General features: G+C 26.3%; 1 protein-coding gene across 1 annotated transcript in view; it reads left to right on the top strand.

Moving 5' to 3' along the window:
- The window catches only part of LOC107438063 (proteasome activator complex subunit 4), a 77,101-nt gene that overhangs the window by 29,210 nt on the left and 33,595 nt on the right, over positions 1–14,296 (top strand). The window contains exons 22-30 of the mRNA XM_043050390.3: positions 1,036–1,098; positions 2,402–2,457; positions 3,410–3,508; positions 4,106–4,168; positions 4,254–4,349; positions 5,641–5,769; positions 10,440–10,631; positions 11,672–11,805; positions 14,070–14,123. Coding sequence (XP_042906324.2) covers positions 1,036–1,098; positions 2,402–2,457; positions 3,410–3,508; positions 4,106–4,168; positions 4,254–4,349; positions 5,641–5,769; positions 10,440–10,631; positions 11,672–11,805; positions 14,070–14,123 — 886 coding nt within the window. The remainder of the gene's footprint in view (positions 1–1,035; positions 1,099–2,401; positions 2,458–3,409; positions 3,509–4,105; positions 4,169–4,253; positions 4,350–5,640; positions 5,770–10,439; positions 10,632–11,671; positions 11,806–14,069; positions 14,124–14,296) is intronic.

Raw genomic sequence — 14,296 nt, 5'->3', positions numbered from 1 at the left:
TTTTCTCTAAAATTATTTTTAAAAGATTCCTTTCTCGCACATCGGAAGGTAAAGAAATGCTTTAAATTTTTCGATTCTTATTTGAGAAGAATGAAAAATAAAAAATATTGAAGCAAAAAATTTATTTTTTGTAGAAATGGTTGAAATATATTTTTCTCCACAATTATACTCAAGAGATACCTTTACACGCTCATGATTTTTTTAAATTCCCTTTTGGGAAAAATTAAAACAATTTTGGTTTTCCTTTCTTTCACTGATTTTACGATTTGTAATGATTATTTTTTTTATATGTGATAATGATTTACAAAGTGCGAAAAAAGAAATAACAAGTATGCTATCCTCTTACAAAATGTGAGAATACCGCCCATGATATGAGAATAAAAAATATTACATATTCATTTTTTAAAAAAATACATACAATTTTATTATATCCAAATAGGCTTTTCTTCGTAAATGCAACGTTTCTGTTACTTTAAATTTAATTAATAACATATATATTAGTTAATATTAAAAATATCTCTCAGAAAGATATTAGTGCTAGAGAGGTTTGTCGCAGAAAGCCTAAAAAAATTGTACCACAGGGCCTTATAGCATTATTTATAGTATGATGTGTAATTCTCTGCCACAACAAAATAGTTTGCACTTGTATTTTTTTCTTTTTTTAAATTTTTTAAGTAAGGAACAAAAAACTAATATTGATTCTAATTACAAAAAATAGCTGCAGTAATGAAAGTTTAAATTGAACCAAACACAAGCATATTTTAAATTTAGAGTTTTAAAAAAATTACAGTCATGAAAAAGAAATAGAATTTTCTTACTATTTTGGCAAACAAATTTTCAGGATAGTTTTATTTAAACTCCCTTTTCTTTCTTTCTTTTTTCTGATATTTTTACACTATTTATAATCTAATTTTTTTTTTGTTTTTATTTGTCAATTCTGTTCAAAATATATAAATAAATTTGAAAGGTAGAGATTTCAACTGATTTTTATGTTTTAATGCATTTGTTTATGTTTCGTATTCAAAATCTTTTCAGATATATCTTTTCATAATCAAAATGTGCGCCTGCTTATATGTGAAACTATAAACAAGCTTTTAGGTGAGTTGGAAAAAAAATCTTTTTTTTTCATTTACTGTTTTGTGTAATTATTTATTTTTTAAGAAAATTTGAATCATTATTTGTGATGGAAACTGCAAGAAAAATGTACCTCATTTAAAATTTTTATAAGTTAAATAAACCCAAAAATGCAGTAAAAGCTTCACTCTTTCTAACTTCTTTTCAAGAAAGCTAAAAAGAAAATTATTTCCATTTTTTCTATCTGTGAAAATAATCTGAAAAAAAAAAATGTTATGTGAATGGGATAGGCACTACACCATGAACATAATCTTTCAGTTTTTTCACACTGGTAGTAAAAGCAGAAAAGTGTTTTCGTTTTACCTTTTTCAAAAAGTAATTAGCAATCCCTAAGTACTTTCTAAATACTTTAATTGAAATTAATTCATCAATTGTGTTATTTGACATGATATTAAAATATTCTTTTTCATATTTAATATTATTTGGTCCATTTTTTTCAACTTGAGAAAAAGTAATGTAAGTTGTTGGCTAAAAATACCAGACTAAATTATTCTGTATAAAGCAAAATTCTTTAAACTTATTTTTTTCAAGCACTAATAACATTTTCTTTTTAAATGGAAGTGAAGTATTGAATTATTCTATTCTTTATATATATATATTAGGGATGCACAACCTGCGGTCCGAGGGCTATATGCAGCCCGCCGACTGTTGATGTGCAGCCCACAAAAGCTTCTAAACACAATATTTTTTTTTTTTGAAAAATTAAAAAAAAGAATTGAATTTTTTAAATTTCTCTTCACAAAACATTGAATCTTAATATGTACTATACTAGTTAAGTTTTAATTTTTGATTAAAATTTATTTAATCTTTAAAATTTTTTTAGTTAAAATATTTAGTTCAAATTTATATTACTCATTAAAATAACGATGTATGTAATTTTTGTTGCACATTTATTCTATGAGTATTATAGTTTCTTTTTTTGTAAGAGTTTATAGTATCTCTTTTCCTCAAAAATATTTAATTTTCGGAAAATATGTTATGAAGTTTACTGATGAAAATATTATTTATTGTTCAGAACACCAATTTTAAGATGAAATTCATCATTCAGCCACCAACATAACTAAATATTCGTGCATCCCTTCGTTAGTCAACCTGCTGTGCAAGTGGCCCTTTACTCTAAAAGTTTGTGTACCCCTAATATATATATATATATATATATATATATATATATATATATATATATATATATATATATATATTGTATATATAAAATAATGGTTTTTCGTAATGTAATAATGATATTTATAATGGATGTTATATTTAATAGGTCATATATTGGAATATTGTGAAGATGATACCAAGTCTCTTTTTAGTATAATAAAGGTAAGTGTTAAGTATGTTAACTTAACAATTAGAATTAATCTCATAAAATTTTCTTTTAAATTCATTTACTATAACTCTTCTTTTGCATTGAATCAAATCAGACCCATTACTCACCCCATTAAAATTTAGTATGGTTGAATCTATATTATTTTTACACCAAGAGGACTAAGGATTCCAGTTATCAAGATTGGTATACATTACATTAGATAAATTTCCCATCCATTAATTGTCTATTATTATAAATTAGCTTTATCTGAGTTACCTTTATCTTACATTTGGCTAAGGCAACAAAAAAAAAAGCGGATAGTGATATAGTAGGTCTTTATAAAACAACAAAAAAGACAATGTTTTTCTGTAATGATATTGCTGTTCACATTATACAGTATGTTCCATATTGATTTTTTTTAAATATTCGCCATGTTAATGAAGTGCAAAATAAAATAAACAAATATGTGCTAATGAACATGAATAAAGAGAAGTTAACTAAATATCAAAACCTGTTTTGTTGCACATTAAAATTTGAAGATAATAAATAATCATTTTTCAACACCTCTTTTTTCTTTTGCAATCAAATGGAGTTTGATTTTTTGTACACACATTTTTCTCAATAATAAGTTGTCATATTTTGATTGCATCTTTCTTTTTCTTTATTTAAATATTAATTTGCAATCTCCTTTTTTGTCTTTATTTTTGACAAGGATTCTAAAAATATACATTAATGGCTGTTAATATAGAACACTCAGTTTATATTTAATACATTACCTTCAAACTAATTTATTTTTGTGTTTTATAAGTGTCTCTATAACTTTTCACAGTGTGAAACCTATGTAAACTTGTGTTATTAGTATAAATTTGAAATTTATGTAATTAAATGGCTAATTTAAATTTACTTGTTTTAATTATTAAATTTGTCAGCTACTTTATAATAAATTCAATCTTTTTTTATATTTAGATTTACAATGCTCTGATATTTAATTGGGGTCTTGAAAAAGAAGAGTATGATTCTCGAGCAAAAGGATTTCGTGCTGTGAAAAATGCCCTGGAAAACAAAGTATGTTAACAAACTTTTTTTTAATATTTTAATGGTGAATGACTTCTGTATTTTATAAACTGACGACTAAAGATGGAAAACGCTGAAAGTTGAAAAAAGAAAAACCCAAGGGGTAATTATATTTTGGGTTTTACGTATCATCCTTCCAGGTTTTGATTTTTTGGTACTTTAAGTATTTTCATTTTTAGTCTTCAATTATTGTTGTATCAGCCTTTCATCCCTTCAGTGGGTCGATAAAATGAGTACCAAGCATGCTTGGGAACTAACACTGGGGGTTCCGCGTTCGGCTGACCACCTGACCGGAACATATGCTCCTGCACCCCAGAGCCCAAGGTCAAGAAAACTGAGATTGGCACAGTCGGCCTTGGCCCTCTTAATGGGCCGTCGCGCCACTGAGTTAGTTAGTTAGTATTATTGTTGTATATTTATATATTTATTATGTATAAATATGTCATATATTTTTTCTTTTGTTTTCTTTTATAAAATTTTATTTTTATTAGTAAATTGTCTAATTCTGAATTTTGTAATAATTCATAGCTTAATTTCAAAAAATAGTTTTGTGTATATATGAATTTATAATAAATATTTCTATTTTAGCTTCACGGTCAGAAAAAACACATACGTTCTCTTTTGATTGATAGAGTTCATTTAGCACATGAGGTACTGAATATTTTTTTATTTGTAGTAGATAATTGATTTTTTTTTCTGATTTATTTAAAAATGTATTAAAATTTTCTTGTTTTAGTTTCGTGTGTCTGAGAGATATAGACTATTTTTCTCTGCTACCCATAAAATGATAATGGAGGATTTAATGAAGTTATCTACTAGTCATTATGCAGAAGTAAGTTACTAACGAATAAAATACAAGAAAGGGTTTTAAGATATTCTTTAGAAACTTATTATTTAGTAAATTTAGGAAATGTTAAATTAAATTATAAAATACTAATGAACTGTGAAGAATGTAAATATAAAAATTAACCTTTACTTAAAGCAGTGTAGTAAAATAGGAAATATTGGTCTCTACAAATGAAAATGAGTCATTACAAATAATTTTATGTCACAAATGTATGTTTATTATAAATAAGTAATGCATTTATTTAAAGTTGTATCTTGCTTAACTACAGGAACATTTAAATTTCTAAAAGCATGACTTTTCTTTTTAATTCAATGTTCCTTTATATTCTTTAAAATTCTAAATTCCTTTTAATGCTGTATAAGGCTCACATGGATCAGGGATCACAAGGAAAATCTGGAATTATCAGGGAATTTTAATTTAACTTTAAAAAGTAGGGAAAAGCAGGGAATAGCAATTTGTTATTAAAAAAAACCCTGGAAAATCCCTATGTCATACTTGGAAAATAACCAGTCTTACAATGTCAATAACAGTAATCAGTTATTGAGATTCAATTTAAATAATTCTAACATCTATTTCAATTATTTTATTAAATTACACCTTTTAGTTTCCTTTCTCACTCTATTATGTGTTTTTGCCCACGAAATCTAATATTTTATATTACAAATAAAATAAGAATTCAAAGTTTTTTGATGAAAAATAGCATGGTAGGGGTAAAATATGGTATGGATTTTCATTCAAATTTACCTAATATACTTGAAAAAGTCAGGGAAGTTTTGAATTCAGGGAGTTTTTTGAGTGGAACCATCCTGACTTCAGTTAAATAATATTAATGCACATTTTTCTGAAGGGTGGGTAAACTACCCTTTTCCCTTGTTTATCTTGTATTTATTAAGAGTTTTCATTATAATAAAAAATGACCCTGTAGCAGAATTTTTTCGGGCTTTCTGCGACAAACCTCTCGAGTACTAATATCTTTCTGCAAGATACTTTTAATAATAGCAAATATACATGTTACTAATTTAAAGTAACAGAAGCATCAACTTCAAAAAATAATAATAATGTAATTTTTTAAACTGAGTTTGGAATATTTTTTTTAATTCTAATATTATGAGCGATATTTTCAAATTTTGTAAGGGGAATACACACTAATTATTTTCTTTTTTTGTAAGTCATCATCAAATATAAAAACTAATTAGAAGTAGTGAATTTTGTTTAATCTTATTTTGCTAATAAAACCTGAATTATTAATCTATTTTTGTTTTATTTTCTTCTGTAGGTACGAAGTAAAGCCCAATCGGTCCTTCATAATTGCTTTTCAATCCATCATAGTTCAGCAAAAGTTGTTTTTAAACAAATTTTAGAGAATTTAAAAAGAGATCCTACACAATTCCATGAAGAATATAAGGTAAAAAATTCTATTTCCTTTGTTTTATTTTTTTAGTTATTTCAATTTAGTTAAATGTTTTATAAAATTAACTACCTGTTTTTGGTGACCAGTTAGTTTGCATTTTAGAAATCATATAAGTTTATGCACCTCTACTTAAAAAAAAGGGAAAAATCGAGCCAAGTTAAAAGAATTAATTGACAGTATCTTCAACACACCTCTTGTACATCCTCCAGTAAAATTTGGCAGTTAAATAAAATATGTAAATCAGTCCTAAAAAGTGTTTCTATTAATGCTGCTGCAAATTTTAACCCTCACTGCTACACAAAAAGGAACCCTTATGTTTAAAATAATTTTTCAGAGTTATCTGTTAATTTTATTGGTAAGTAAATATGACTCCACCTTAGTAAAAACTTTTTCAAGAGCTGCAAGGAGCAAAAAGATATAAGGGTAAATATTGAGAAACAAGGTATTCATTTTTGATTTATAAATTTTTTGTTCATTTGAATTGAAAAATGCATAGTAAATGAAAATGATTTTTGAACTTGAATCTTTTGCATATTTCTAAGAAACAAAGAGGTAGATTTAGTATGTAGATAATGGAAGCTCAGTTAAAAATTATCGCTTACATTCAATTTATTATGTACTACCTTGCTAATGTAGTGTAGGCAGGTTCATAGTCATATTTTTTATCAACTAATTATTTTTCCTTTAAATTAATAGACACTTATTATTTTTGCCTGAACAGTTATATATGTTCAAAATTTTCTTTTAAAAGTAGGGTTCAATTCTATAAAAATAGAATTTTCCTAGAATTTTTCATGTGCGCAATGAATAGTATAAATGTATTATAAGTATTGAATAGGCTCCATATGCACTAACTATGATGATTAGAAGACTTTAGAGTTTGGTTTCGTTTTGAAAAATAATGCTTTTAAAAATATGAACATTTTAACATTAAAAAGTATTTTATCAGTTGATATGCAAATTTTTCTTATTGTATTTTTATTTTGGAAAATTTACCACTTGAATTACATTCATATACAACAATACTTAAGTATCATCAGTTGTTAATAAACACTAAGGATATTGCACAAAAATAACCTTATGTATTTAACAATATACATACCAATTGTATCTAAAAAGATTCATTCACCATCACTAATCGGGATTAATCACAACTGCTTTATTGATTCTTTATTGATAAAAAAAAATTTCTTATATTATAATACTAGCAGTATGTGTAATTCTAGAAAGTAAAAAGTGGTTTCAAAATTCATTTTTTTTTCATTAATTTTAAATTAAAAATACCACAATAATATAAAATCTATTACATTATTGTGTGAAGAATATTTGACAATGCATTTATGAAAATATATTTGTAATTAAATGGTTAGTTTTTTGTAGAGTGATAAATATTTATAATATTTGATAAAATTAAAATAGTGCTACACTGTAGTTAATTATTTGACTTAGATTACTGATTAAAAGCACGCTTGTTTTTATATTTTCTTTATTTGTGTCTGAGAAATTTATATAGTTTAAAGGAAATTCTCTTAAAAATAAAGATTAGTGATAAAATGTAATGTTTGCTGTCTTTGAAGATGTTAAGTATTAAATAACACAGTTGACTTCTTAAAATTGGCAAAAGTCAGGATTATATTTGATGAATTATTTATGGTGAAGTTTGCTGTTGTGTTTCAAACATTTATATTATTGTTTCTTTAGTTGATCATGATTATTAGAAATATGGTATCATCTTCCATGTAAAATTTTCATTGCCAGTTTCAATGGGTAGAAATTCTGTTCAGATAGTTATACAGTCAACCCCACTTAATTGTATATTGGAAAATTGACTAAATTGGCTTAAACGAAGAAAATTTGGTGGAACAAAATTATTTCATATTGGAGAAATGTTGAATTTCTTCATATAAATAACTATTTATGGTTGCCAAAAAAAATGTTTTACTAGCTAGAATGTAAGTTCCTTTTTTCAGTTAAAAAGTTAATAAAATACCTGGTCATTTCAATAGAGACTTTCTATCCATTTTAGCTTCAAACCAGTGTTGGAATTAACAGTAATATAGTTAACGGATGGTTGTCATATAGTAAATGAGTCACCATTTAGAAAGTAAAAAGTTAAGAAATAGAGAAATGTTAAATTAAATGTGTGTCAAAACAGTGACTCTTGGTAGAAAATAAATAGCCTTATAGTACACATACTATATTTTACATAATAATTGGTTTATTGTTATATAAATTTTAATGTCATTTATATTTTATATTAATACTGATAGTTCTAGTTATAATTGTTTATTGATCATTAAAATGACTTTATTCTTTCAAAGTATTTTGTGTATATTACATATTTCAATGTTAAAGTTAGTAAAAGCATAGAATTTAATACGTACTTATGCACTCCCCTTATAATAGAATAAAACACTTATTTCAATATAGTTGACTGGAACCAATGGTATTCCTTTAAGTAGGACTGATGAGTTTAAATTATTTTCAAGGAATGGGTTAATATCAAAATAGATGTAATTTTTAATATAAAAACGCTTTTAAATATTTCACTGTGAGTCACAGTGTTGTAATTTTAAATCGGCATCATCTTTCAATGAAATTATTAAGAATCTGGATTTTGTTATATAATTATCATTAATCTTCAAGTAGTTCTTCGCATAGAATACTGCATCCCAATTGTATTATTTATTCACCTTATAATAATATTCAATTTTATGAGAAATTTTATTAATCAAATTATTTCTCATAATATTTTATAGGAAAGTGGCATTTTAAGGAGAGCAATCCTCAGAATTTTGCCCTTGGGCTTCTTTGGTAGAGAGTAAATACCATGCGTATGTGTATAATGTTTTTAATAAAACTTTTAAAGAACCTAATTTTTTTCAAAAAACATTGAAATAAAAGCAAAGGAAAGAAATTTAAGTGTTATCAAACTGCTTTTGCTTTCTTCTGAATTACTTTCTTCCTTGTCTCAATTAACATGAAATATTTCAACAATTTAACAGTTTTTATTTATTTATCTCTCAAAATCTTCTTACTGTGCTAACATCTAAACTTTTTCTTTAAATAATAAACAAATTATTTATTTAAATATATTTTGGGAGTATCTTTAATGCTTTGCTTTGCATTTTATTGCTTGCATTGAGACTGGCATAATAACAGCATTACCAAATTAATGATAATCGCAAGTTAAAAAAAAAAAAAAATTGTATCATAACCTTTTAGCTAAGTTTTTTGATATAGTGTGAATACTGTATTATGTTTTTCAGAGTTCTAAAACATTATTTATTGTTATTTTTTTATGAAATTTTTTGTCAGAGTATAAATGTATGTTTCTTGGATCTCTATTTTCAAAGAAGGCTTAAATGTGTAGTATATTTTCAACCAAAAAATTTCTTTTTTGCACTTATATTTTGTTAATATTTATCAATCTTAAAGCATAGTTTTAAATCTTGATTGTGCTTTAAGTTAGATTAATTGAGAAGAATAAAAAGAAAAGGATATCGATGAGGATTTTTTAATATTTTTTTAGTAATATTTTACAAGTTAAAAATGAATGCACCTTCATTTATTAATATATAAATTCACCAATAAGTGGAATTTTTTTAGTAATTGTATTTTTCAATTAAGAGATTGTATCCATAATATTTATAGCTGTTTTACATTAAGGGTGCTCCTTTAGATATTTCCGTTAAAATTCAATAAGATTGAACTCCAGTGCTAATTTTTTGTATTTTATTTAATTTTAAAGAATAGTCCTCAATGAAGGAACAAACATTAACAAAGAGCGATTTCAAAATACACATGACAACGCATATACAGTCCGCGCTGTGAAACTGCAATAATTAAATCTGGGATTTTCCCAGAAGGGAATTCCAAGAGGAGCATCTCTTTTTTAATATAACTTTAAGTATTGTGGATACCGGGTCGAATTTCAATGTAGGAATATCAGTATTGTTTTTAAGTCTATGGAAAATGGTAAGTGTTACACGTCATTTAAGAGTATATAACATATGTTACACAAATCTTTCCAATTGAAGACCAAGGGGAAAAAATGGTTTATGTACATGATAGCTGATTTTGCGAAAAAATTCATTTAAATGTTAAGGATTATTCAGGAGCTAGCATTCGATTGAAATTGTGAAAATAAAAATATACATAAATATCACAAGTATTTATTTACATCCCACAAAAAGTTTAAATCAAAATTTACAGTTTCTGGTGTTGAAAAAAAAAATAGAATTTGAAAGTCAAGTAGGACAAAAAACGCTTTTCCTTAAAATTCCTCACCAATCAATACTTCCTCAATCAAACTCCCGTCGCCTTCTTCCCTATGATTCTTTGTTTGCCTTGTCTGCGTGTGGACAGGAACCATGGCCCGTCTTGAAAGTGTAATAACTCTCAGGGAGAACCGATTTTCCACATTATTGATTGGTCTGAACTTAGTAATCCTCAAAATGCAACACATGATGGCCCAACCATCATTTTTGTGAAAAATAGAACTAAACCATTCTTCCCACTTCGTCTTCAAATCTTATTTTAGTTGTCACCTTTGTCTACTATCATCATTATACTTACGTATAATATAATCCAAGATATAAATGATTGTTAGTAATTTTTTTCTTCAAAAACTTGATTTATATTAATATTTATTTTATTTTTAGGGAGTTTTGTATCTAGTTTTGGGCCAAAAACAAAACACTTTGTTAACTGCACAGTCATGGGAGATATTGGCAGACCTTTGGCCAACTATAGTTTCTGCGAAACATTCCGAAAAACCTTCCATCATTAGGTTACTGGAAAAAATGGAATCCAGCATACAAAAACATCTCACAACATATCAAATAAAGCTTGTGGTAAGTACAGCTTCTGATATGCTTACTAAAATGTTTATGTATTATGTCTTAGTATTCAGATCTAGGGTAGAAATAAAGAAAATTTAGTCCAAAGGACCAATAACTAAAATATATTACTATCTGTACACATTTTTACTGAACCGTTTACACGTCTCTTTTAGATTCTTTTTTTTTTCCTTTAAAAAAAAGTTTATAAAGTTAACACTAAACATACCAACACTTCATACTATACAATACAACATATAATAACCAGTTTTCTGACTGGTTCTGGTTTGTGTAATGTTAATTTAAATGAAAAATTACTACAGCGAGAATGTAATGTTCACAATTTTGATTAAATCTGATATTTTGTGACCATAACACAAAATCAAAAACACAAAATACTATCCCTTTACATCGCTTAGTGGTTTGGGGACCACTAATAATTTGATTTATGGACATTCGAGTCAAATTTTGATGATTAATTTCAAACCCTGCCGATTCATATTCTATTTCTAAAATTATGGTCAGTACTTGTTATTTTCAGATAAAAAATCTAATTTAAATCCTGTTTGTGGCTATTTTAGATACGTCATATTAACACATAACAGGGGAAAAAAAGTAATCCTTCAATATTTTTAGATTATATCATTACAAATTTTTCAGATTACATATAAATAAAGTAATATTTATGCATGTTTTATACTGCCACAAAGTATATCTTTTCTTCATGTGCAAGACCATTTAAGATTCTTTAGATAATATGTAATTGTTATAATTTTTAATGAAAATGTTCTGTTATGTTGCTGAATATCCATTATTGAGTATTTGAAAAGAAAAAAAGTGTGTAGTAATTAAAAATTCTTATTATGTGCGTATAAATGGTTATTTTTTTTCCAAATATAACTAAATATTATTTTAAATGTTCTCAAAAACAAAACTTTTTTTTGTTGAAGGGTATGACTTTTATTGTATCATTATTTCAATTTTATTTTAAAATTAGTTATATTTTTCATATCTGAAATATTTATCTTTCTTTGGGAATAATTTGCCTTTCACAGATTCCTGATTCTACAATTAACGTAGCTAAATGTTTTTGGAATAGCACTCCTGTACCAGATTCACCATATTTCACTGATGAGGAGATTTCTCAGTATTCCAAAGGGTTGGCCTGTCGTTGTGAGAAAAAAGAAAAGCAAGTAGTCTAGTTTGTTATAATTTATAAATAGTTTTTGAGGGTTTTCTTTAAGATTTAAATAAGATTGATGCTCTACATTTTTTAAATACCAGGCCACAAAAAGCTAGAATGTATCATACTAGAAACCTACATAAATTCATTATACATAAAAACTAATTTATAACAAGCCTGATTACCGAACTAGAATTGATCAAATAGATAAAAAAGACTAAGTTGGTTAAGTTAACTAGAGCTTGCTTTTGATGAGCAAGCCTTGGTTTTAACGAGCAATATTTTTGTGATTCATAAATTTTTTTTGTATTTCCACCTTTTTAGCTCAGCTAATCCCTGCTTCGAAAAGTTCCTTTTAAATATCTAAAACAACTAAAAGTTAGTGATAGTAAATCCTGGAAAAACATAAATAATTTTCCAAGTTTGAATGACGATTAGTGTTTTCCAAATAACGATACACAGCGAAGAGTCATAAAGACTGCTCAAAGCAAATTGAACTAACTTCTTTTGCAATGTACAGAAACAAGAAATAAATTAAGTAAGACATATATAATAAACATGTATAAACTTCTACAGAATTTTTCATGAACACATTCATTATGCGCACTCAATTATAACGAGCAAATGTTGCAGTCTTTTCGTATCGTTATAAGCTAGTTTTGACTCAATTGTTATTATTGCTAAACGCAAAGTGTATTTCATGTATTTTCAGAAATATAATTCAAAGCAATATATTCAAAGCAATATATGTAACTCACCCATGCTTAACAGACTTCTTATTCATGGTGGATAAAAATGTATGTATAATTATTTCATATAAATTAACCCAAACAGATTTTGGCACTGGATTAAGTACAAACATAGTATTTATAGGTGTATAAAAGAGAGAAATCTGAAAATAAAGTTTTCTTAATTATCTCAAAAGTTAACTTTTAATATTGTTTAGGAAACAGTCATAACTGAAGTTATTAATATAGTAAATATCACCATCAGTTATTATTTTGAATTTTTTAATAAATATTAAATTTTGGAATTTTTTTTACTTATATGATTACCGTATATTCCGGCATATAACGCTCACTTTTAATGCAAAAAATAACATTGGAATTTACGGGTGCGCGGTATTCGCCGAATATAAAAAATTATAGATTAAAAAAATTTAAATATAGAAAAATACTTTTATTTTAAAGAAATAACATACCTACATACTTTATTGAGTTTCGTTATTACATGAATAGTTCATTAAATTTGTCTTCCGTTATTTCTTCAGGCATGTCATCACAATCTGTTTCGTCTTCATCATCTGCGTTACCCTCATCCATAAATATACAGTCATCTTCTAATCCGTTCAGATTATTTGAAATGCTGCATTTTTTTAATGATTTTCTAACCATCTCAGGCTTAATTTCATCCCATGCTTTTAATATCCATTCGCCCACTGTTTCCAAACTTGCATGACGCATATGTCCTCCTTTCGTAAAGGTTTTCTCACCCTCCAACATCCAAGTGTTCCTCTGCTTTTTTAAATTGGCTTTAAAAGCAGACGTCCAATGGCTGAACTAATGGTGTCAATCCGCCCGTAATAACTGCCATATCGGTGTTACATTCATTCAACAATTTTTTTGCATTATCTGTAAGGTGGGACTTAAACATGTTCCACACTAAAAGTCTTTCTGGTTTTCTATAGATACTAGACGAGATATTGCACATGTACAATCCAAATTTTCATGCGCGTTATACGAAGAGTAAGTATATCTTAAAATTTAAAAAAAGTTATTAGAAATTACGGGTGCGCGTTATACGCCGGGGCGCGTTATGCGCCGGAATATACGGTATGTCTTCACAAATAAAAGTTGTTTTTTTGCTGCTAAAACTGCAAATTTGTTTTCGCTTTATTTGTTGTTTGGTCCTAATTTCTTGTGGATACACAAACAGAGAAAGTAGATGACGGTTTAAGCTCATACATTTCTTATATACCACATTATATGATCTTTTTTAACTTATAAACTTTTCTTTTTCAATTAAAAGCTAAAGAACCAATCTAAAAAACTTAGAAGGCCAGAAGTGGCTCATAGGCCATAGGTTGAGCATCTGTGTTTAAAAATTTTTGCGTTCATTATCTTGTGAATTTTTGCTTTTACTCAAACTTACTATTACCAATTAACTTGAACTTTTGAGAGTATTTTTCTTTTTAATTTTGCAAAAATGTTTCATTTTAAAATATAAAAGAAGTGGTCATAGCTTAATTTATTTTATTTTTTTCCTGTTAGGTCTTACTATAAACTTGTGAATGATTTAATAAATCTTGTCAAAAATGGAAATTTGTAAGTATAATTTTTTTGAAAATGTATGGTTTAAAACAATAAAATAATTGTTTTAAAAAATAAATGTGTGTAGTGTGTTATATTAATATCCAAAAAAAAAAAGAAAATCTGAAATATTTTTTTGTGCTATCTTATAATTATATTTTTACTTTTTTTAAATATTAATGGTAACT

The sequence above is a fragment of the Parasteatoda tepidariorum genome, chromosome 5 (assembly GCF_982258835.1).
Source record: "Parasteatoda tepidariorum strain Cologne lab strain chromosome 5, Ptep-v5.0, whole genome shotgun sequence".
In the NCBI taxonomy this organism is placed as follows: domain Eukaryota; kingdom Metazoa; phylum Arthropoda; class Arachnida; order Araneae; family Theridiidae; genus Parasteatoda; species Parasteatoda tepidariorum.
This window is presented reverse-complemented; position numbering and strand designations above follow the sequence as displayed.